Source organism: Cyprinus carpio, chromosome A1 (genome assembly GCF_018340385.1).
Source record: "Cyprinus carpio isolate SPL01 chromosome A1, ASM1834038v1, whole genome shotgun sequence".
Classification (NCBI taxonomy): Eukaryota; Metazoa; Chordata; class Actinopteri; order Cypriniformes; family Cyprinidae; genus Cyprinus; species Cyprinus carpio.
The window spans coordinates 700,283-726,476 of record NC_056572.1 but is presented as its reverse complement, the minus strand read 5'-3'; the positions used below and the strand labels follow the sequence as shown (position 1 = coordinate 726,476).

At 36.0% G+C, this 26,194-nt stretch overlaps 2 protein-coding genes across 3 annotated transcripts in view; one reads left to right on the top strand and one right to left on the bottom strand.

Moving 5' to 3' along the window:
- The window catches only part of ndst3 (N-deacetylase/N-sulfotransferase (heparan glucosaminyl) 3), a 51,763-nt gene extending 33,456 nt beyond the window's left edge, over window positions 1–18,307 (top strand). Inside the window, exons 7-14 of the mRNA XM_042776757.1 lie at window positions 6,453–6,635; window positions 7,768–7,864; window positions 8,456–8,579; window positions 10,211–10,385; window positions 11,643–11,813; window positions 11,913–12,022; window positions 16,087–16,189; window positions 17,306–18,307. Of these exons, the coding sequence (XP_042632691.1) occupies window positions 6,453–6,635; window positions 7,768–7,864; window positions 8,456–8,579; window positions 10,211–10,385; window positions 11,643–11,813; window positions 11,913–12,022; window positions 16,087–16,189; window positions 17,306–17,425 (1,083 nt within the window). The 3' untranslated portion in view covers window positions 17,426–18,307. The remainder of the gene's footprint in view (window positions 1–6,452; window positions 6,636–7,767; window positions 7,865–8,455; window positions 8,580–10,210; window positions 10,386–11,642; window positions 11,814–11,912; window positions 12,023–16,086; window positions 16,190–17,305) is intronic.
- Window positions 18,308–23,138: 4,831 nt separating this feature from the next.
- Window positions 23,139–26,194, bottom strand: part of LOC109079326 (serine protease 12) — a 32,720-nt gene continuing 29,664 nt past the window's right edge. Inside the window, exons 13-14 of one of the 2 annotated variants that reach the window (XR_006162653.1) lie at window positions 23,816–23,896; window positions 23,609–23,737 (exon numbers count right to left, since the gene is read on the bottom strand). Coding sequence is in view for 1 of the 2 variants with exons in the window: in XM_042776859.1 (XP_042632793.1) it covers window positions 23,430–23,737 (308 nt within the window). In the remaining variant the exon portion in view is untranslated. Of the gene's footprint in view, window positions 23,738–23,815; window positions 23,897–26,194 lie in introns of both variants that reach the window. The other variant, XM_042776859.1, reaches the window with a different exon arrangement.

The following is a 26,194-nucleotide window of genomic DNA, read 5'->3' as shown; positions in this document are numbered from 1 at the left end:
CAGATTAAATATATACAGGTGCATCTCAATAAATTAGAATGTCATGGAAAATTTCATTTATTTTAGTAATTCAACTCAAATTGTGAAACTCATGTATTAAATAAATTCAATGCACACAGACTGAAGTAGTTTAAGTCTTTGGTTCTTTTAATTGTGATGATTTTGGCTAACATTTAACAAAAACCCACCAATCTCAACAAATTAGAATACTCCATAAGACCAATAATAAAAAAATAAACATTTTTCGTGAATTTTTGGCCTTCTGGAAAGTATGTCCATTTACTATACATGTACTCAATACTTGGTAGGGGCTCCTTTTGCTTTAATTACTGCCTCAATTTGGCGTGGCATGGATGGAGGTGATCAGTTTGTGGCACTGCTGAGGTGGTATGGAAGCCCATGTTTCTTTGACAGTGGCCTTCAGCTCATCTGCATTGTTTGGTCTGTTGTTTCTCATTTTCCTCTTGACAATACCCCATAGATTCTCTCTGGGGGTCAGGTCTGGTGAGTTTGCTGGCCAGTCAAGCACACCAACACCATGGTCATTTAACCAACTTTTGGTGCTTTTGGCAGTGTGGGCAGGTGCCAAATCATGCTGGAAAATGAAATCAGCATCTACAAAAGCTAGTCAGCAGAAGGAAGCACGAAGTGCTCCAAAAGTTCTTGGTAAACGGGTGCAATGACTTTGGTTTTCAAAAAACACAATGGACCAACACCAGCACATGACACTGCACCCCAAATCATCACAGACTGTGGAAACTTAACACTGAACTTCAAGCAACTTGGGCTATGAGCTTCCCCACCCTTCCTCCAGACTCTAGGACCTTGTTTTCCAAATGAAATACAAAACTTGCTCTCATCTGAAAAGAGGGCTTTGGACCACTGGGCAACTGTCCAGTTCTTCTTCTCCTTAGCCCAGGTAAGACGCCTCTGACGTTGTCTGTGGTTCAGGAGTGGCATAAAAAGAGGAAAATGACAACTGTAGCCAAATTCCTTGACACGTCTGTGTGTGATGGCTCCTGATGCCTTGACCCCAGCCTCAGTCCATTCCTTGTGAAGTTCACTCAAATTCTTGAATCGATTTTTCTTGACAATCCTCATAAGGCTGCAGTTCTCTCGGTTGGTTGTGCATCTTTTTCTTCCACACTTTTTCCTTCCACTCAACCTTCTGTTAACATGCTTGGATACAGCACTCTGTGAACAGCCAGCTTCTTTGGCAATGAATGTTTGTGGCTTACCCTCCTTGTGAAGGGTGTCAATGATTGTCTTCAGTGCAATGCCTCAGCCATTTGTTCTACTGTAAAATGTGCATTCTGTGACAGAATGTCTGTTTTTGTTTTGGTCTGTGTGATTCCACCCACTGCCAGTTTAACCAATAGTATTTCAACACCCCGGGTTGCCAATTGGTGGAAAACACAATGTATTGCAGCCATTGATGCCAGCAAACGAGCTGGGTCAGAGGTCACAGATTCTAGCCAGCCTATAAAACTTTGGCATCTATCTAAAAAGCTCTGTGAGCAGAAGAATATTAAAACACAGATAAATCAACTCAGTGAAAGGCTCATTCCCTAACATCTTCAGCTTTGCTCATTCCTTCATGCATCTGGCAACCCGTGAGCCTCAAGTCTGAGGAGGTGGGGGCAGAAGAAACAACTCTCCAATATTTAGAATTTGGACTGCAGTACCCAGTACAACCTCTAGCTGTCAATATTACAGTACATACTGCACCTTTAAGTTTTTAGTGACAACAGGTTTACAAACACTTTTCCTTAGATATCTAGTGAAATGTTGTAATCATCTGTCCACAAATATCTTGGCAATTATGTGAATGAAAATAGTCTAAGTGGTGCACATTGCGTTTCCAAATGCACATTAAACTCACAGCGCATGCAGAGATGGAGTTCGCTGCATTTATTGTGAAAACGTTTCGTGTGTAAATGCCAGATCATGAGCTGTTCATGTGTAAATGAACACAGTGCCTCACTTCACTTTGAAACACACAGAACAACAGACTATACTTATTTAATTAAATCGCAGCCTTTTGGGTTTGATACATACACAATAATAAATCAGAAAAGAATACTTAAAATATTCTATTTCAACAACGTTTGGAACAACATGAGTGTGATGAATTTTAATTTTTGGGTGAATTGTTCCTTTAAGAGCAACACAACAAATTATTTAACATCATTATGTATGTTGATGTCAACTTTCAATAATCCTAATAATGGATTGTCAAAGAACATGCAGCACTGAGAAAGAGATCGAGATAGAGAGAGAGAGACAGAGAGAGAGACTATAAGCAGAACTAAGCAGTTTGTACAGGAAATGGAAGGGTGTCAAATCGGAGAAAAAGAGAAAAGAGAGAGGGTCTATGTGTTTGTTAGAGAGAGAGCTTAAAGAACAGAAAGAGAGAAAGGAATGACGCTTGAGGACAAAATTTTCCAGCTGGACTCTCGTTAAATGAGCCGATGGTGTGTGTGTGTGTGAGCGAGATTCTGAGTCTTATTAAGCTACACTAGCTTAGGGAAAGTTAGAGTCTGATACATACACCAAAATGGTTGTTCAGCACCACTATTTTTGAATCTTTATTAAAAAACATGCCAATACATTTAGCACTGAGAGGAACAGTTGCGAAATAGACATAAGAATATGCAAACATGCCCTTCTTGCATTGCTGAATTGTCACATTTTTATGCATGAAATGCAAAATCATACTGGACTTTGAAGCTTTTAATCATAAAAAAAGATAGCAAATCATGATAAGAGTCCAAGTTTTGTGAACCGATGTGATAGCTTTTATTAGGGAGGTCACAAATGAAGTGAATTTCAGATCTTTTGAATGAAACTGGTTGATCTACTTCATAAAGTCTCAATCATTCCCTCATAAATCAGACTGAGCAGTGATCTGGTGGCAGCAGTTTTGCATCAACTGTTACTGTAATGCTGTATTCTGGCAGAGGAAGTGTGTGTGTGTGTGTGTGTGTGTGTGTGTGTGTGTGTGTGTGTGTGTGTGTGTGTGTGTGTGTGTGTGTGTGTGTGTGTGTGTGTGTGTGTGTGTGTGTGTGTGTGTGTGTGTGTGTGTGTTAATGCCATTGTCAGGCCAAGTCATTATAAGTACATGTGACAATTGTGTAGCACCAGTCTGAACAAGTAGGTCAATATTAATACTACATAGAACAGAAAAAGAGATCAGGTTGGATTTTGCAGGTGTGCTGCATATGAAGAGACAGAATAGAATAGAATAGAATAGAATAGAATATAGTATAAGAATTGTAGGTTTTCTGTTCAAATGCATTGTTGTTTATAGAGGAATGGAGAAAAGTCAACCTTTTTCTGCTCTTACGTTGTGTTTGGGTTTGTTTGTTAGTTTGAGGGCACAAGCTGTATGTTGCAACTTAGCCTGGTTACTGAATGTTTGTGTGTTGCACCATTAAACTTACATTTATTGCAGGCAATTAACCAGTCGTCATTGCACCAAAAATTGTATCAGACGGCAAAATCATGGCCAGAATTGTACAGCGTGAATCTGGCAAATATACAGTAATTTTCCTCTTATAAGAAGTTGGAATAAAATTATTAATATAATAAGAGTTATATTAATAGATTATCATATAATAATTATAATATTATTTGTTATATACATAAATATATATAAATATACTAATACTATATGTATTTTATTTCCTCTTCTTCAGTTAAAACTCAATGGAAATGTAATTTTGTTGCCACTGACTGTCACATGAGGCAACAGAAGTTTGAAACATTAACTTCAAGAAGATGTTTGTTGGATTAATGAATGAACAAATGATGCAAGAAAAATAAGTACACAATGACTGTAGTTACAGTAACTTCTAGTTATTATGCCCCTTGTGTGAACATCACATCCTAATTTAAGTAACCTTACTGAAACGTCAGCCTGTAATGCTCATAGTCACAGTGAAAGGTGAGCAGTGGTAATTGGAGTCTCTCATCCTTGTGTGTGTGTGTGTGTGTGTTTGTGTGTGTGTGTGTGTGTGTGTGTTTGTGTGTGTGTGTGTGTGTGTGGTGTGTGTGTGTGTGTGTGTGTGTGTGTGTGTGTGTGTGTGTGTGTGTGTGTGTGTGTGTGTGTGTGTGTGTGTGTGTGTGTGTGTGTTTGCTGGTTAAATTTTCATGACTTTTCCAGGCTAGTGATTTATAATTCTGTCAGGTCCTGAACCTCTTCCAGAAGGAACATCTGTTTGGAACCTTTTAGATCCTCTCACTGTGTGTGTGTGTGTCTGTTTGTGTGTCTGTGTGTCTGTGTGTGTGTGTCTGTTTGTGTGTCTGTGTTTGTGTGTGCATGTTCAATAGGTAGTCCAAATTTAGCTTATAAAATGGTGACTTGTGCTGGCATTCTTAAGTGTGTGTTAGACAAGCAGGATAGATGCTTTTGGACCTGAGATCCTTTATGGATGCTTTTTTTTTTTTTTTTTGCTCGCTCACTCTCATTTCCTCTTGTTGCTTGCTCTGTTTCTTTGCCCTGGCTGCTAACGCTAGGTAAAATGAATCATATACTGTGTGTGTGTGTAGGGGTTGCTGCTTTCTGGTGTCTATTTTACAGAGCTTATGTGTGTGTTTGTTATTGATCGCTGAAAGCGCAACATAAATCATATCTTGATCAGTCTGTTTGAGGTACAGCAGAACTTGTTCAGTGGTCAGATTGATGTTGTACATATGGGAAAAAGCCTGTGTTCTTATGTGTGTGGAGCGAAGGCGAACATTCACCACAATCCCACCAAAATACTTCATAATGCATGACATCTTTTTAATATCACGGGTCCCATTTGTTTTCCCGTGAGGGTTAAATTGAATTCAGTGGCTGCGAGTGTGTACGCGAGAGTGTGTGTTGCACCGGTCCAGCATAAAGCATGCCTGTGTGACAGAAGCTGCTAAACTTGTCTCATTATCCCATAAATATTCCCCGCCCTGCTCACGGTCACCTAGCATCCCATCCATCAATCAAAGCCTGCTGCCATTGCCGTGCCGCCAACATATCCACAGCAACCTTCTGAGGGAGCAGCACTTAGGCCCTGATACAGAGTCCATTACACGCTCCAACCAGATCCTTGCTGATTATAAAACACTTTCAGCTTACAGGAGACAGTGTGTTCTAATGGATAATGGTCTTCTCTTTTACCTTCAATTTAATAAAACTGATATATAATATAGCAGATCTCATTTCAGGATAAATGTATGAGTTATGTGGAAAATGAATTGATGTCAGTGGGTGAGGTTCTGTGTGGATGCTTAGTTGGCTGTAAAGTTTGTGGCAGACTTCTGCTGGATTTTGCTGGTTCATGTACCTCTGCATTCATAAAAGATTATTGTTTTTATTTAACAACCACTACCATTATTGATTTTCTGCTGGCAATAAAAGTGCAGAACAATTTTTTTGACACAGTAAGTAGTACATAATCATTACAAAGATAAAAACATCACATTTTATTATAATATTTAATGTATAAACAATATATAATATTTATATTATTATTAATAATGGGGGGGAGGCTGAAGGGTCTCTATCTCATACTAATACTCAGTGCACCTTGACGAGTGTGGGCCCTCCCATATAAGCTTTGTCCTGAGTCGGGTGTATTTTAGCGACAGCCCTGCCTGGCACTGCTGGGAGTGTCTAAACTAGGCCACATATTCCCTCTCCTCTCACAATGCAACCTACTAAACCAGTCAAGCATATTAGAGACCCAATAAAACTTCTTCACTCTTCCTTTTTCTCTGTCTTTTCCTCCTCGCTCCTCTCATCTTTTCTCTTCTCTCAGCAGACCCTTGTTAATTGTATTGATTCTAATCTCCGCAGACACTGTCCGCGAGTGACCTTACTCTAGTGGATTACATCAGAATTACAGCTCCACTCCACATCAAGTGGACGCATCCGCTGGGCTTACCTCATATGAAAGGCTGCTGATCGGCTTGCAGTAATTGAATGTGCCCCAGGGGTGCTCTGAACCACCCTATAAAGGGCCCGACGCAGGAAATAAGCACACCCTAGTGCAGCGTATAGGGTTGCTATGCAACATTTAGCCTTTTTCAAAGACTGCCACCAAACCAAATGATCAACATCACTGCAGCATCTGCTGGGCCGTTTACAACACATTTGACAAATAAAATCATGCACAAATGTGACTAACACATGTTTATGAACAAATGTGGGTCGGTTTGTAATTAACGCTCTTATGAGAAAAGGTGTTAGTATAATGGAGGAGCAAAGGTTTAAAACCTGAGCATTAATGTACACAATACTGCTACCTACAGGAAACACTGGGGTGTTACAATTAAGGTCATCATATTCAGATATTTCACTGTGGGTTTTCATATTAGCGCATGTTATAATAGCAAAGGCTGCTGTTTACTTCTGACATGTATTTACTTATGAATGAATGAAAACTTAGTTTCTCCTGTCTTCCTCTCTGTAGATCAGTATATTTATGACTCATCTTTCCAACTATGGGAACGACCGCTTGGGATTGTATACGTTCACTAATCTGGCTAACTTCCTGAAATGCTGGACCAACCTGAGGCTGCACACACTTCCTCCCCTGCAGCTCGCGCACAAGTACTTCACACTCTTCCCAGAGCAGAGAAACCCGCTATGGCAGGTCAGTTATGATAGAGAGATAGAAATTTGTCTTACTAACATTTTAATTTACTTTAATGTTTAATCAGATTAGCACTGAATGATTTTTCCTAGTTTGATGAGAGAACTAAGTATAACAAAATTTAAATAATACACTACTTTTCAGTGCTTTTTAAATAAATTAATACTCTTATTCAACAAAGATGTGTTAAACTGGTTAAAAGTGACAGTAAAAATTTATTTAATTTAAATTTACTTTATTTATATATATATATATATATATATATATATATATATATATATGTATATATGTATATATGTATGAAATGAATGTAAACTTTCTATTTATCAAACAATCCTATCATGGTTTACACAAAAACTTAAGCTAGCACAGCTGTTTTCAACATTTATAATAATGTTGTGTTATAAGCAGTTTCTAAGAACCAAATCAGCACATTAGAATGATTTCTGAAGGATCATGTGACACTGAAGACTGGAGTAATGATGCTGAAAATTCAGCTTTGCCATTAATAACTAATTTTTTTAATCAATTTACAATAAATTACTAAAACTGTCACTTCTTTCAAAAACATAAACAAAATCTTATGAATCCCATTGGTTTTGTTTTGTTTTGTTTTGTTTTGTTTTGTTTTGTTTTGTTTATCACAGATAAATGAAAAGATAAATGAAAAGATGCACTTTACAACTGGGACAACACTTGGATTTATGGGGGTTTTGCACAATTTGTAGCATATTTTTGTTTGGTTGCTACAATTGTTTTATTTTGAAAAGATGATGCACTTAGGTGTTACAAATTAGCCTAGTGCAGTTTAACAGTTATTGAACTAAAAAAAAGATTTCTGATAAATTTCATCTTGTTCTGTTTTCGACATAAATTGCGCATCATGTGCAAATTGATGACACATGTAGACATCTGCAGTAACAATTACATACTGTCCGTCCGGTCCTGAAAACAGATCCTATCTGGATAGGGCTCTAGAATATCTAATAATATCTGTCATATGAAATCTGAAGATCTCAAGGATTATCCATATACTGTAGGCATCGAGCTGTCTAGTCCTCTGTCCTCTGTGCTTCATTTATTGATTTGATAGAACTTTTTGCCTGATCTCATTTATGATGTTGTTCTTCAGAACCCATGTGATGATAAACGGCATAAGGACATCTGGTCCAAAGAGAAGACCTGCGACAGGCTGCCCAAGTTCATGGTGGTCGGACCTCAGAAAACAGGTAATTCTCTTCTTCTGATGCAAGAGCATGTTTCTTCACTCTTTCCATTTAAAGGGCTTCAAAGTCATGCATATATGTGTGTGAATCTCTTCGCTTCATTGTTCTCCTTGATCCTGCTTCATATCTCACCTTGTGCTGCTAGAAATGATGAAAGTGCAACTACGGGCATCAGCTCTAGAGGAGAACAATACAGACACATCCCCAGAGGACTAGGGGTTAGAACAAGGGAAAAGACAGAGCGCTGTTTTGGGGCTGTAAGATTTTGATTGGTGTCAAGACACTGTCTTGTTAAACACTTCTCCTCTCTGCACTCATCTTCTTCTTCCCTGCTGTATCACAAACTCGCAACACACACACACACACACACAAAAAAAATCCATAAGGTAAATGGTGTATTGATCCCATGTCTCTTAGTTTCTCTGTCTGTGGGCTGAATCTCCAGGCCTCAAATATTTCTCTTCAGTGCTATCAGCTACACATATAATTTCATCATTAGCAGGGGAAGGGCTCGTTGATTTACTTCCCCTCCTTCTTCCTTTCTCTCCTGCCCTCCTCCTTTCTCTCTTCACCTCGTTCTCTCTCTCTTGCCAGGCACGACGGCGCTCTACCTCTTCCTGATCATGCATCCCTTCATCTCCAGCAACTTTCCCAGTGTGAAAACATTTGAGGAAGTTCAATTTTTCAACACCAACAACTACCACAAAGGCATCGACTGGTGAGTGTGAAGTGTGCACTCGTGCACCAGACACGTCGTTTCACTTTGTTAAAGGTCTTTTTGGAGGAATACACAATGGTTATGATGTCACATGAGTGGTTAAGGCATTAAGTAGGTAATGCACAAATAATTAAACATTATCTTCCACTGTTTTGGAAAATATTCTATGTCATGTATTGATCTGGAGAACAGTAGAATATTGTTTCTTTTCCAAGCCAAAATTTAGTCACATTTTATTTCAAGGTCCAGTTCTCACTATTAACTATTAGCTATGACTTTTGCCTCAGTAAACTCCTAATTTGCTGCTAATTAATAGTTAGTAAGGTAGTTGTTAAGTTCAGGTATGGGGTTGGATTAAGATATCTAGAATACGGTCATGCAGAATAAAGCATTAATATGTGCTTTGTAAGAACTAATAAGCAGCCAGTATATGCATATAAGTAATATGCATGCTCATAAGCAACTAGTTAATCGTGAAAATTGGTCCTTGTAATAGTGTTACCCAAAATTATTTTAAATAGAATTGTTTAAAACATAATCATTTAAATATCTATTTCTGATATCTATTTTTACTTAAATTCATACGTTCTCATTACACAGTCATTTGACTTCCCATTAGGAAGTCATGGCCTAATGGTTAGAGAGTTGGACTCCCAATCGAAGGGTTGTGAGTTCGAGTCTCGGGCCGGCAGGAATTGTGGGTGGGGGGAGTGCATGTACAGTTCTCTCTCCACCTTCAATACCATGACTTAGGTGCCCTTGAGCAAGGCATCGAACCCCCAACTGCTCCCCGGGCGCCGCAGCATAAAATGGCTGTCCACTGCTCTCCGGGTGTGTGTGTTCACAGTGTGTGTGTGTTCACTGCTCTGTGTGTGTGCACTTCGGATGGGTTAAATGCAGAGCACGAATTCTGAGTATGGGTCACCATACTTGGCTGAATGTCACGTCACTTTCATTTGTGGGAGCAATTCTACTCACTGTAAAATTGAAGTGCTTAAATATCTTTAAAAAAATTAATTTCTTCATCTACTGTCCATTTTAGGGTTTTGTAGGTCAGTGGATTAATGCTTGGATCAACAGTATAAAGTATAAATTGTTGATCTAGTATTGACGTCTTGTGGCAAATGGATAAGTAAAAAAAAAAAACTATTTGAAAATAATGTAAGATGTGTACACTGACATGTCCAAAGCCCCCTACATTAATAAGTGTCCATGGCATATTAATTCATGGCTACGTTTGATTAATTTGTTCCCCCATTTTAGGTAAAATCGTGGCTACATTGTTCTAATTTGTTCCCTTGAGGAACAAATTAGTGTAACATGGCCATGATTTATGCAAAACTAAGGGAAACATTAATAGTTGTAGCAACAAATTCTTAATTTGTGGCTCTGTACACAATGTGTAATGTACTTGATGGTTAAACAAGATTTTTCCTTGTTCTTTATCTTAAACAGTCTTATTTGTCATTGACCTAGATATATTCCTGCCGCAAGCACTTTACATAAAGTGGTGGGGAAAAAATCTTCCAATGGCAAAATGTCCCACTGTAAATGGCACCTACTGTAGGCATGTGTTTGTGCATTTGTCTTGTGTGAGTTTTTTCTAACTCAATATACCTCTCTTCTCAAAGGTACATGGAGTTCTTTCCTGTACCCTCTAATGTGAGCACAGATTTCCTGTTTGAGAAGAGCGCAAATTACTTCCCTTCTGAGGAGACGCCCAAACGAGCTGCCGCTCTCTTGCCTAAAGCCAAAATCCTTACTCTGCTGATCAACCCTTCAGACAGGGCATACAGCTGGTACCAGGTATGACTAGTAGAACTGCACAGTCAGAGTGGTGTGGATGGGTGAAAGATACTGCTGTACAGCACAACAGTCAGTGCCACTGATCATGTTTGCATGCACAAGAGTTTTCCAGTATTAATTAGGATCACATTTTTTGATGATGTACAAGATTTTTTTAGCTAGGCTGCTTGAAATAAATTCATCAAGTGTGATTAAAATATCAAAAGTGACAGAAAAGTCAAAAGTTCTTTCAAACTTTCTAATGATCAAAGAATCATGACAAAAAAAATCACAGTTTCTACAAAAATATGAAGCAGCACAACCATTTTTCTGTGCATATCCAGATGAAGATCATTCTGATTTCTTTGCAAAGCTGCTATATGGCAGCTGTGAAAAGTCAAGCTGTCAAACAAATACATCAGAATACATGAAACATTAATATAATAGGTACCTGAGAATGAGAATGAATGTGCTGTGCAAAATTACTAAAATGCAGCTTAATAGATGCAGAAAAATAAGCATGAATCACTTATTATTCCATAAAGGAAAAAAACATTGTCTTACATGCATGAGTTTTAAATATAAAGCCAACACAAATTCATCCATAAAGCAAAAAAGGGAAAAAGGCATCAGAAGGGAGCTCAAATAACTGTGCAGACGTATAGAGGGCAGTGTATTTTTTGTATTTTCCTACACCATTACTACACGTTTTAACTCTTAGTGCAAAATAGTATATGTAACGCTTAAATACATGAAATCATGTGTTTTGTGTATGCGTGTTGGTGTTCTTGGTGGATTTCCGTAGGAAGCAAGCGTGCACATGTTCATGTGTGATATTGTGGAGAGATTGAATATGTGTAAGTGTGAGTGAGAACATCACCGGGTGTAAACGCGAGTTAGAGTTTGTGTTTGGTTGAAATCTCATCAACAGCATGCACAGGAGGGCACAGCATGAAGCTGCTTACCACACACCACAAGAGTTGTATTAAAATAATATTATTGAAGATTAAATACAGTTTAAGCCATGTACAGTACATTATCTTGCTTATTACATGGACATGAAATTTTAATCTGAGTTGAAATTGTTATTTAAATAATCTTTTTATTATCGTATCTTCTTAATCAGCCTAGCAACAAGACGGACGGCAATATGACAGCTATACAAAAGTATTTGACCAATTTGTAACTGCTGACCAGTCGGAATCAGAATAAATACTAATGTTTAAGTCATTGCGCAGTTAGGTTTGGTTTTTAACATAGTTGTAATTTCACTGGCAGCATCAGAGGGCTCATGAAGAGCCGGCAGCATTGCAGTTCAGTTTCTATGAGGTGATTTCAGCAGACCAGCTCTCTCCACCTGAGTTGCGCTCTCTCCAGAACCGCTGTCTCGTACCTGGACTCTACGCCACACACCTGGAGAGATGGCTCACATACTACCCTCCAAACCAGGTAACCAATCTGGACAAACCCTTCCTGGTTTTGGTATTTGTACAGTAAGTTTTCTGAATTTTCTACTTCCTGTCTGTCTCTCTCTGTCTCCTCCTGCAGCTAATGATAATTGATGGACAGCAGCTGAGGAATGACCCAGCTAAAGTGATGGACGAGCTTCAGAAATTTCTGGGTGTTACTCCCTATTACAACTACTCCCAGGCACTCACGTAAGGGTCACACACACACATATGTATTATATCAAGTGGAGACCTCCCAGATTTGCATAATTGCAGTCATTCTGTAATATTTTTAACCTAAAGTCTGATTTTCTTGCATTGAACATAAGCTAAATAAGTAGACTACTGTTCAAAAGGTTTGGGTTTTTAAGATTTTTTTTTTTTTTTTTTTTTTTACTTTTTAAGAAGTTTCTTGTGCCCAGCACAGCTGTATTTATTTCATACCACGAAAACAGTAAAATTGTGAAATATTGTAACAATATAGTATAACTGTTTTCTAGTTTAGTATATTTTAATAAATAATTTATTCCTGAGATGGCAAAGCTGAATTTTCAGCATCATTACTCCAGTCTTCAGTGTCACATTATCATTCAGAAATCATTCTAATATGCCATGGTGCTTAAGTAATATTTATTTTTATCAATGTTGAAAACTAAATATTTTTGAAGAAATTGATGCTTTTTCGGGATTCTTTGATGAATAGAAAGTTCAAAAGAACAGCATGTATTTAAAAAATTAATATTTTGAAATGTTATAAATGTCTTTACTGTCACTTTTGATCTTTTTAATGCAGCCTTGCTGAAAAAAAACTTAATTTCTTTAAAAATCTGATTCTAAACTTATGAGCGGTAGTGTGCAAAATTTTAATTATTTAAATTATTTTAAAATGCACAGGAATGGCAAACACGAAAATGCAAAACTCCAATAATTCAACAATAAAATCACTTTTCCAACACTTTATGTATTTAATCTTAAATGTGTAAAGATATTTTAGCCATTAGCCTACAGTCCTCCACTGGTATTTGCATTAACATTTCAGTGAATGATGTTGTTTCACCCATTAGTGATATTTTGCACATTAAATTTTTTGAAAATTAATGAAACAGTTATAATGTCAAATTCAATAAATGCATTTGCACTGTTAAGTACAACACATATTTAATAAATTGCAAGCATTAACTTTGACAGCCCTGCAAATAAAAAAGGTTCTTTTATGCAGCTGTGTGATGTAGGTCCAGAGAATGTAGTTTTTTAGGTTTGACTATCACAGTGGAAACATTTGGTCTGCACTTGGATACACAAACAAGAACATACACATCCACACAGATGGACACAGGCTCATCCAGAGATACGATACAGGATCAAGCCTGTCATCCATGCTGTCCCTGATCCCATGTGTTTGAGAATCAGCTGATAAAATGAGTTGACAGATCTGTGTTCTCAGCAGTTGATGCCTGTTTAATCTGTACAGAGCCTGAATGAGATTAATTGTGATCATCTGGTTGCAGCCATTAGCAGATGATTAACTTCATCTGGCCTCTCCAATTAAAAACAGCTCATTAGGCATCTGACACTTTCTCTGTGTGTTAGATTGCTCTTAAGGTGTCTTGTACATTTGAACAATTTTGAAAACATAATAGTGAGGAAAGAAGGAATGGTGTGCATGCCATGTCGTTCATTGTTAACCATGCTTCTGAATGGTTGAAAACCCACCTGTCAGAGGATGAGGCCATGCCTTGTCATGATTAATATTTCAAAATGAACACTCAGCATGTTCAGACTGCAAGAAAGATCTTGTGACAAGACTTGTAACTTGTGACTCAAATTGATTTCATACATATTAATAAAAAAATCTGTCACAACTCGCTTCTTCTAACAACTTTTATCAGTGAAGTTCTTCTGATCAATAATAATAAAAAATAAAAAAAACATTTCAAATTTGGACCATGTATATAAATCATATTGTACTCTAATATATTTAATGAAATTCAATTTAATGAAAATTATATTCACTCATTTCAACTTTGGAAGAGAAAAGTCCCTAAGTAAACTTTAAATAATGCATACTATTCTATAATATTGAAAAAAATATAAAATATTATATAGAAAATGTTTTCACTGGCTCCTAAACCAATAAAGACCTAAAATGCATTGTGGTTAAAAAAAAAAGAAAAAAGGAAAAAGAAAAAAAAATGATGGAATTTTGAAATGAAGTAATGGCTGTTGAAGGTGTGGTCTATTTCAGTCTTTCTTTCTTTTTCTGTCTCTCTCGCTCTCTCTCTCACGTGTGTGTGTTTGGTCGTTCTGTGATGTGTTCTCTACCACAGACAGCTCCATCAATCTTTGGCTTTTATTAATAACCTCCCTCTGTTTGGGTCTTTCTCACTTCATCTCTTCACACATCTCCTCTCTTTTTCACTTACTATCACTTCTTTTTGTGGCTTCACTTTCCTCATTTCGTATTTTGATTTAGTCTTTCAACAGTTTTCTTTAGCAGTTCCTCTGCCTGTCACTCATCATGTATGCCATATATCACTCTCTCTGCCTCTGTTGCTTTCATCTCTTTTATAGGTGTTTCTTGGGTACTTTTGACCTTGCTGACATTTAAAATAACCCTCTTAAAAGATACATTTTACACTCTAATTCATTTATTTTTGTTTAATTTATAGTAAAGTTTCTATTTTATTTAATTTCTCCACTAACAATGCTCAACAGGTGTTATCTCCATCTCATATGATCTACTGTGTTTGATAACGTTCTGTGATGGGAATTACATTTTAAATGTTTTATTTTGGATAATTTAATAGCTAACAATTTATTTATCCTTAATACACAAAATTCAATTATGTTTTTTGTATATCAAAATACACAGGAAATGCAAATACGAAAATACTAAATTTGCTGCAATTCAATAAAAAACTATCAGTCCTCCACTGGTGCTTGTTGATTCTACCACTCAAAGAATCAAAATGATGTTTGTTAAACATTCTGTCAGGCACAGATTAATAAAATAAATATATATATTATATATATATATATATATATATATATATATATATATATATATATATATATATATATATATATATATATATATATATATATATATACATATACATTATATATATATATATATATATACATTATATATCGATAAAGAATCTTCTTTGACTGAGCAATGTGTACTGAATTTTTCCAAAATGGATATTAATTATAGTACACTTAATAATGAAATGTCTTTTTGATTAGATTGTCACCTTTGAAATAACAATAATATTTTAAATTAAACTTTAACCTTCATAAAGCAAGAAGCAAAAAAAAAAAATCTCTTAGTCTCTTTAAAAATAAATAAGGCTCTTGTGTTCTTTATTTTCTCTGTATGTTCTGGCACTAAGATTAAACAAAGAATATCTGAGAAAACTGTAGAGCATGAAAAGGAAAAATAAATCAGTGAGACCCAAAAATAAAGACAAAGAGAGAAAACAAACAAACCAAAAAAATACTTTGCCACAAATGTTATGAAGTTTATGTTTCAAAATTCTGCTTGCTGCTTTATCAAAGAACGAACACACACACACACACACACACACACACACACACACACACACACACACACACACACACAGACACACACATTTTCTATCACATTTGGGTGAGAGTGGTTAGAGATCGCTGATGTGTTTCTGAATGCTTATCAAACCAGGCCATGTCTCATCTGACAAAAAGACAAGGTTACAGCAGACATCTGTCAGTCAGATCTATGTGTGTGTGTGTGGTTTATGAGGACACAAATTTGTATAATGACACATGTATTACAATGTGAAGGTGCATCATTCCCCCCAATTAAAAAAAAATAAAAAAAAACTAAAACTAAATGTTTTTTTTTTTTTTTTTTTTTTTTTGTTTTTTTTTTTTTGAAAATCTGTAAATGCACAAAGTTTTCTGTGAGGGGTAGGTTTAGGTGTAGGGTTGGTGTAGGGCTATAGAAAATATAGTTTGTACAGTGCAAAAACCTTGATGCCTGTGGAGAGTCCCCTTAAACCACTAATACCAACATGTGTTTGTTTGTGTGTGTTTTCAAGATTCCCTCCATTGCTGAGTGTACGAATAAAAGGAGTTAAGAGATTTAATACAGATAGATGGAGAGATACACAATATGTACAATATATTGTATATTAAAATGAATATGTAATTAAAAGGATGTTTGCTTGTTTGTTTGTTTGTTTGAAGAAAGAAGTCTTTTAGATTGTAAAGAGTTCTCAATCTCTAAACAGGTTTGATCCTCAGAAGGGCTTTTGGTGTCAGCTGTTGGATGGGGGCAGGACTAAGTGTTTGGGGAAGAGCAAGGGCCGCAAATACCCGCCCATGGACTCTGAGGTACCACCTAACAACAGTAAACTCTGAGCAAAATGGAGACTTTAATCTTTAATGATTGCAGCTGTATTATAGAGGCATGCTAACATTGAGCAATATGGGTCATAGAGAGAGAGAGAACTCACTCTGACCTCTGACTGTTCAATCTTGCAACAGCTAACATGTCTGTAGCTCATGTACTGAATAACTGATACCTACAGAACAACTCTGACTCTCGCTTCATGTATCTCTATTTTTCCTCACACACACATACAAAAAAAAAGTTCTCCAAAAAAGAGAATTCTTACATTTACTCACCCTTGTGTCATTCCAAACCTACACTCTCAGAAAAAAGGTACAAAAACTGGGGAGTTACCTTTTAGGTAACTATAGGGTCTATATTGGTCCCTTAAAACCACATATTAGTACCTTAAATGTGCATATTAAAACCCTAAGTGTACCTTTGGAAAAAAGGCACTGTCCCAAGTGACACAGTTTGGTATGGTTTCGGTACAGTGAAAAATAAAACATAAAATTGTGTTGTTTTTCTTTTTTTATTAAACAGTGGTTAACTAAACAGAAGTCTGAAGTTCCTTAATTTTTGGATGCAAAATATTTTAGCAAAGTGTATATTTGTTAGTCTGAATTATTGCATTATTTATTTGACTCGTTGGATAAAGTTTAACAGAGACAGGCTGACCTTTATGCAAACTGGATATGCAATACTTTTCTAATATTTACAGATAAGAATACATCCATAAAATAAAAAAATCTAAAATCTAAAAATGCATTACATATCACGCATTGACAAGATGTTTAGAAGATTAAAAACTATGCTTTTGAGTTAGTTTGAAGTGCTTAATTTTAAAGCAAATCTCATGTTTAGCAAAACTTGGATTATGTTCTTTTCCCGAAGCAGTCCTCTGTTATTTTTCAGATGTGTTCACAACATCAGAGTATATTGATATAAATGGTATTTTCCAATCTTGCTTGAAAATATATATTTAGTATACCGTCAAGACCTAATAGCTATCTGAACTAACAACATCCAGTCAAAGTTAGTCAACAAAACACTGTATTTTTTTGATACACTGTTCTGCCCACTAAAATATGTTTTCTTTTTACTCTTTCCCTTTCTAGTCACGAGTGTTTCTCTCCAGATTCTACAGGGATCAGAACATTGAATTATCTAAGCTGCTGCACAGACTGGGTCAGCCGCTACCAGCCTGGCTCAGAGAGGAACTACAGAAGGTCAGGTAGCCCTAGCCAAACCACCGCTCCTCTGGGTCAAAGATCCGGATTCAGCCCTCAGTGGAAACTAGACACTTGAACAGTACTCAATGCCACCTACCTGCAAGCTTGTGGAGCAAAGGTCAAAAATTGAGCTCACCATTCAATGGTGCCTCTGGAAATCCAAACAAAGCAGTATGATGTGTCCATGGCAACATGAAAATTTTGTTAGAGAAGGTCAGATTTTTTTCGGTGATGTAACTGTGACCCTTGAACTTCAGATGCAGCTAACAAAAGACTGCATAAAAACTGTAACTGAAAAAAAAAACATAAAAGTCCACAGACTTCCCTTCTATATATACTGTACGCTCCCCAATCAGACACTGGATATAAAGGTATGGCTTTAGATTTTATACGTCATCATAGAGAGATTTAGAACTGCAAAACCACTGTTCATAACCTCACTCTTGCAAATGTATCAGTCAATCAATCTATCAGTGAAGATGCAAACTGAATATGGAGAAATAAAGAGCACAGTCAAGTTTTCTGCGTCAGCTTTAAACCGGTCAATGGAGTGATGTCATTGTGATGTCAATGTTTCAGTCCACGTCCCAATTACTGTTGTTCTAGACACAAAGGCCTGAAGAGCGGAAATCATTTCAGTTTGTGTGTGTGTGTGTGTGTGTGTAAGGGTAAATACACAGAAGCCCTTGTGTGCGTGTGTGTCTAGGCGTATGTATGTAGCCAGGTAGCCTTAGCCCTGCCCACTGGACTGCAACTGGTTGGCTGATGAATTTGAAGTATGACTTTTATTTTTGAAAACAATTTGCCTCAATAAGGGAAGAAAGTGCTTTGAGAAATATGTAAATAACTATATATATTCAATAAACACTGGAGAGATTCATGTTTCCGTAAAACAGTCCTTGCAAAGTTATGTCTCTGCACATGATATATATCTAAAAATGCATTACATATCACGCATCAGACAAGAGGACAAGTTTTAAACTGTATGCTTTTGAGTTAGTTTGAAGTGCTTAATTAAAAGCAAATCTCACTTTGATTTTATTTGTGCTTATATATACAGTATATATATATATATATATCAGGGGTGGCGAACCTCGGTCCTGGAGAGCCACAGCCCTGCAGAGTTTCAGCCACAGCCCTGCTTCAACCCTAATTACATACACCTGAACATTACATTTTTTACATTTTTATGCATTTAGCAGATGCTTTTATCCAAAGCGACTTACCATGCATTCAGGCTAACATTTTTACCTAACAAGCTAATCAAGGACTGAAGGGTTATTAGAAAGCTACAGGCAGGTGAGTTTTAATTAGGGTTGGAGCTTAACTCCGCAGGGCTGCGGCTCTCGAGGACCGGAGTTCGCCACCCCTGATATATATATATATATATATATATATATATATATATATATATATATATATATATATATATAATAATATAAGGTTAAGTTACCTTACTGTTAGTGTGTGTGTTGTGATTATGTTTTTAATTAAATACCTCCTTCTAGTGGTCACAAGCTGCACTAACAAAAAACAGGGTATTACAACTATGAAATGAAATCAGTGCATTAAGTCTGGCTGATTCTTCAGTGAGACTCTTGCTGGTATTGGCTATAAATATGGAGTGATTCTTCATGAACGCTGGTAACATGGGTTCCTGGCTTCACATGCACATTCTGGGGTTGCAGAGGGATACTATACTTTAGTTCAGATTAGTACAGGCAGTGGTTAGCATTAGGGACCCCCAGGGGAACCTCTTTAAGCTGGAAGTAGGGTAACTCCTGCAAAGTGGGGATGGCAAGCAAGGGGCACCTTAGTAATGAAAGGTTTTTTTTTTTTTTTACTGTTTCCAAAAGTAGACTCACCTCATCTACACTCTTCGTACTTCACATTATACATGTCACCAGTAGTGTGCACAGACCTACGGAGGGGCAGGGGGGAAGTGGCATGACGAGGGCACAATCGTAGGTCCCCATCGGTAGAAATGGCACTTTAGTGTTGGTGATTAAAGGGGCAGGGGCTCGAAATTACGTCATGCGAGTCTCCATTAAACCTTACCCGTTTGTTCAACATTTGGTTTCCGTGTTCATTAGGCTGTCAAAGTACTGATAAGGAGACAATCAAAAACACATTTATGAAAATGCCATTGTAAATGCTTTATTATTAATGCAACACTGGGTTTAAAAAAAATCAGTTTTAAAATGCATAACAGAAGATGTGATAAGCATGATAAACCATCAACATGCTGTTTTCTCAAGTTGACAGTGTAAGTGTACAACAAAGAAAGTTGAATTAAAAAAAAAAGATTTTATGCTTCTGACAAAAGATTTCTGATGACCCTTTCTACATGGATTCTTAGATGTATTAGATGATCTGTCAAATACTTAATAGTGTAATGGCTCTTGTAGATAGAAGAAGACATTTGGCCACACTTTTTTGACTTAATGGTTTCTATGTGAAAATCTCAAAACAGTCAGTTTTCACTGCTACTTTGTGCCTGTCACAGCTGTCTAAAATAGTGTTTGTGCAGGTGGATCCAGTCTGAGGTGCATAAGGTTAAAAGAAGTACTTGATTTTCCTGTTAAGGTATTTGGGTCAGTAAGTGGACCTCAAGGGCCAGAGTTTAGAACCTCTGCAATAAACCTTGATCATCGTCACCGAAAAACAATCACACATTCTGTACTCACACCCAAATACCTTAACAGGAAAATCAAGTACTTCTGTTAACCTTATGCACCTGAGTTTACACCGCAGCAGTCTGTTTTCTTCTGAGTACACATAAGTTACATTCAGTCATTCAGAAACCGACCATCTCCTCCAGCCTGGTGGGTCATCGTCTCAGCTGGCTGAAGTGTGTTTTTTCTTAACTGCTCCCAATTGCTGTTTATTCACACCTACCTATATATGAAATAAAAATGTATAGAAATGTGCCGGGATAGATAGCACACTTACATCTGCAAGATGTCTGTTAAAGATCACTTCATCTGGAAGGCATCTGCTGTGTACAAACATTTGATACGTCTTTAAGATGTCAGTTTTACATACATTCTAAATCATAAACATATTAAAGACCAACATCTAAACATCCATTTGGCAAGTCTTCAGCAGCAAGCCTCTTCAAAAACATATTTTTTGTTAGAATAGTTTTGTTTAATAAAATTACAATATGCAATTTGGATGAAGCATAATGTAGCCTATATATAAATCGTACAAGTCAGGGTTTTCCTTTGGAAAAAACAAACAAACAAACAACTTTTTGTTAATTTGCCCATGCGATTTAAAAATCACATTTTGGCGGTAACCAGTTTGATCATGCAGAACGCCCCTGCAACTCAAGTGTCTTCATGAGTGGAAAGGTTAAGTTCTCAGGAGATTTAAAGTCCCCCTGCCTCCAATTATTTTAATGGTGAGTAGTGAGCTTTAATATGCTACATATTATACATTTTTTTCACTATGTATTGTTTTATGTTATTATTGTGTTAGTGGTAGAATTGAAAAGCTTTTGTGACTCGTGTTTACAAGAGGCCCGGTTCCAGAATCAAATCACTGAGGGGGCTCTGGCTTTAATGCACAAGCATTTTCACAAGCTATATTTTTGAGAGTGAACTTTACAGCTCTACATCTTTGTTTTGTGATTACAAAAAAAAAAGAAAAAAAAAATAACACATATCTCCCATAATAGTCTTTGTTCCTAATGAAATATTTAGCTGCAAAAAAAAATATCTTAATAATATGTGAACGTATAATTTAGATTTGGCCATAAGGCAGTTATTGTATTCACAGTACCTCAAGGTGGCGCTGTAACACTGTCTCTCAGTGAGCTGTGAGGATTGATCTTTCATGCGCCAGAACAAAGTCACTAGATAAAGAGTCTTCCTGCCTGTATAACCACAGAATTATTCATATGGATCCAATTTTTGTTTTACTCACTATATTTGTGCTTCTGGAAAAAAATCGAGACTTTATTTTCATTCAGATTTAATTTAAAGTCACAATGTTTTCTGCTTCTGGAAGTAGTGAATGAATACTAACAAACAATCTGTATGATATGCATTACTGAAAAATTAATTTCGGCCTTTCCCATGATACAATTAACTTGTCTCCATAGAGATGAGCTCAAAGGAAGAGGGTATTTGAAATGCAGCGTCAACACACACATACACACAATGGAACTGTTATGTAAACAGAGGGCTTTCTGAAAAGACTGCGCTAACACTGCACTGTCAGGTCTGTACACACTGATTCAGAACACTGTGTGAACAACAACACAGCTAGCTGGACTTGATAATAGTTTAGCAAGTGTGTTCAGAAAACCTAGAGCTAATTCTGTCAGATACGGATGTTCACACACACAAACACACAGAGAACATACTGTATATAGCCACACACTGACTGATTTTTTCCATAATTCTTGTCCGATCTCACTTTTTGTTCAAATTTTAGTTTTTCTTTTCAAATATTCTCAAATCAAATCTTCCAATTTAAGAAGTCAACAGTACTTTTTCCCAACAAGTATTTTAATGACAAATATTTATAGCAATTAAATGGGGGGGGGGTAACAAGTAAACCTTTTGACAGTTTTCATAGTACAGTTAATTAACAAGAGATTACAATATGACTGAATGATGTATTAGAAAAACATGAATTTACAAAAGTCTAAACTGCAACACCTTAGTTTGTGCAAAATAACAGCTTGTGGTTGATCAAGGGTTTTATATACACAGACCAATGATAAAATGTGTTAAAAAAGGGGTGTAGTCTGTATAATTACTACGCTCAAAAATCATGCCCATAGAAGTGTAATATAAACACAGATCACAACACTAAAACAAGGAGGTATAAACAGCTTTGCATTGCACGTAATTCCCATATCCCACAATCTCTGGCTTCTGGAAGTGATTGTGACACTGCAAAAATATCATGCAAATATATGATGTGCTTTTTTGTCCTGATGTTGAGATATGACAAGCCTCAGTCCAGATATCATCGTGAACATCTGATCTATAATAAATGATGTCATGGTTCCTGTGGAGAATTATGATGTCATTTAATGTGTTGATGAGGTGATGTGGTCGGCAGTGGCTTGATTTGAACCGTACCAGACATTTCTTGGCAGGAAATCCAGAATCTTCTCATTTCAGCATTAAAGCTTGATGTGATTTCAAGCCATCGGAACATTCCTCAATCTGCTGTTTCAAACTGGATAATGACTCTGCCCATTTGACATGTTCAGACAGCGTCTGTCTCTTAATGTTATAAAGTATACAGTCACAAAGATATGCTTTCCTTATCGCACTTCCAAAAAAAAACAAAAAACAAAAAAACAATTCCACACTCACCGTTGTGGTCTCTTCAACCTAAAAGTGCTTTCATTAGAAAAGACAAAGAAAGAAAAAGAATGAAGACCTGAAATAATGCCAATTTATGACCTGGACTCACCATTATTTTGATGGGCACACAAATTGTTTTAATTAGTGTTTTTTTTTTCCAGTAAAAATATCTAATCATCATTAAAACAAGATAAATTATAATAATAATAAAATGACAGCTCATTTTGTATTGTTTTAAGCATAAACCTTATAATTTTTTATGCTTAAAAAAACACACAAAAATGTGCAATGATTTAAGAAAATAATTTAAGATAATTCTTTGAAAACAAGTCTTAATGTAATGTTATTTTTACATTTTATTTTAATTTCTTTTATTAATAAAATCTAAATGTATATTTCATTTAAGAATGTTTAGATATTTTTACTGGACAACAAAAATACTGATTAGTTTTTTGTTTAGTGTTTTTTTGTAGTATTTGCAAAGTAAACATTTTTGATGACTGTTTAATGACAGACAATATGTAATTATCTCTGCCATTTAAGACTTAGTGTTATGAAAATGTTTTAAACTATTATCTAAAATGAATCTATTTAGCTCTAAGTCTTCTTACTCTAAAATTGTGCCTCTTTTTTCTGCCCGCATAGTCAGAATGTCTGGTACAGGTTGATTTTTCTGGTTCCTACTTGCCAATGACCTTCCTGATCCAGGGCATGAAGGCTGAGACTTTTGTGTAGACTCCGGGTGCATCTTGCAGTCGACACGCGTGACCCCATGATGTGACCCCATATACAACCCAACTCCCGCTAGGTCTCTCGCACACCAACGGACCGCCGCTATCTCCACGGCAACTGTCCACGCGGTGGTTGTCGTGGGAGGAGCCGGCGCACAGCATGCGACTGGTGAACTGGTCAGAATAGCGCTGCTCGCACTGACGCTTGCTCAACATTGAAATCGAGGCCTGCTGGAGAGTTCTTGAATATGCACGACCTGCGAGAAGAAAAAACCCAACAGGTCAGAAAGTCCTCCATTCTTTTTATTTGAAGTCTGGAGTTAATCAGACTTAACTGTTCACTTATGCAAGGAGTGTGTAGTCACTTTCCTGTCAACGTCATCACACACTTCATTCATCCCTCTTTAGAATACTTACTGAGAGAAAACACAGGTGATTTACAACACAACGTGACCATTAGAATGAAATCAACATGTCACATGATAATCTGTAGATGCTTAAAACTGACATTATAATTGCACCCTGTATAGATCCTTGATGATTTCCTCATGTTCTCTGATTAGAGCGCTGTATGGATGTCACTACTGTCATGCATGTCCTTTTTGATGAGACTAGACAGCTGGACAGATGTGGTTATAGTCTTCTGTGTCTCTATCCTTGTGAAAAAGAAATGTTCCTTATAGTACTGAATGTGTACTTCAGCTCTAAGAAGTCGCGATTTATTTTACAGTCCTGTTCTGCATGTACATACTATGAACTTTTTATAGTAATTAGAATAACTGGGTAATAACTAGGCATTAACCCTGAACCAAATCCTGAAACGTAATCATAACCCATGTAGTTACCTTATATTTTCCAGTTCTTTCTTAGGTAAGTACACTACAAGTACATGTAAGTGCAATACTGTAAAATAAAGTGCAACCACAGCATATATGTGACCCTGGAGCACAAAACCAGTCTTAAGTCGCTGGGATATATTTGTATCAATAGCCAAAAATACATTGTGTGGGTCAAAATTATAGATTTTTCTTTTATGCCAAAAATCATTAGATTATTGAGTAAATATCATGTTCCATGAAGATATTTTGTAACTTTCCTACCATAAATATATCAAAACTTCATTTCTTATTAGTAATATGCAATATGCATGACAATTTTAAAGGTGATTTTCTCAATATTTAGATTTTTCAAATAGTTGTATCTCAGCCAAATAGTGTCATATCCTAATAAACTATACATCAATGGAAAGCTTATTTATTTATTATTCAGCTTTCAGATGATGTATTAATCTATAAATATAATATTTTTATTATCTCTCTCTCACTGGACATCTAGTTGGAGAAATGCACAAATGACATCATTTCACAGCACCGGAATCCCACAGAACACTAACACACATGTCTTTGTGATTATGAAGATGTTAAAATGGCACTCACGCCATGTGCTCATACATAAACCAGTGCTTATAAACACTGTTAAGCAAATGCACAACCTTATTTGCAAATACGGCCAGAGATACAAATAATTACTAAATGTCTTGAGATGGATGATGCCTGATTGTTGCAGAAAAACAGATGTTTTACAGGAAAAATTATCTACATGTTCAGCAAACACAAAATCAAAAACGCAAAAGCTGTTTTATCTTGTATTAAGCAGTTTCCTACCAATTCTGATAAAATTTTTTTGTTTAAAAATTCCATACTTGTTGCCTAAATACAGATGTATATTGTTCAGGATCAAGTGAAATTTGTTTTTCCATTTAAATGGGTGAACTTTGCACTCTAAACAACTTTGTAATAACACATTAGTTATCCTTTGTACATTACGTTATGTCAGGACAAACATTTTGTTGTAAAACGAATCATTCAGAATCTAAACTCTGAATAGATGAGCTATGTGCAAGAACACATATGATCTTAAAGTAATAGTTCATTGAAAAATGAAAATTTTGTTTTCAAACCCACAGATTTTCATTTTATGGATGACAGCAGTTGTTACATTTTTCAAAGTATCTTCTTATGTGTGCCACAAAATAAAGAAAAGCACACGAGTTTGGACCAACATGTGAACAATAACAGAATTTGAAATGCATTAAAATTTTTTGGGGTGAACTTTTCCTTAGTCTGAGGCATTGTGGGGGGGAAAGTACACTTTTAATTGTATTCAATTTTACTAAACATGCCCTTTCTAGTGTACTTCAAATCTTTAAAGACACTACCTGCAGATAATATAAAAATGAAATAAAAGCCCACTAAAGTGTAGATGAAGGTTACACTTTCGTGACTGCTTCTAAACTCACTTAAGTACACAAAGGTGCACTTTATAATAATGTCAAATTAAATATTCAGTATTACATTTAATGTAATATTAAAATAGTATTTTAATATACTAAATTACAATTTCATCATTACAAATGTTAGTTTTTTAAATACATGACATACAAGTTTCAATATAAATTACATTATTTAAAATATATTTTAGTTTACCATAAATGCTTGTCAGTACATTCACCATTTTAACCATACAACAGTAATTATAAAATTACATGTAAAGATGTACTTTAGTGCTACATAAGTGATTCAAAAAACACTCAAAAACAATATCAATTTAAATTATAATGCATTTTCATTTAATTGAACTGATTAATTAACATGCAATAAAGTGGTGTCCAAAAACATTAAATGCAGTTTGCACTTATTGTGAGTATATTCTTT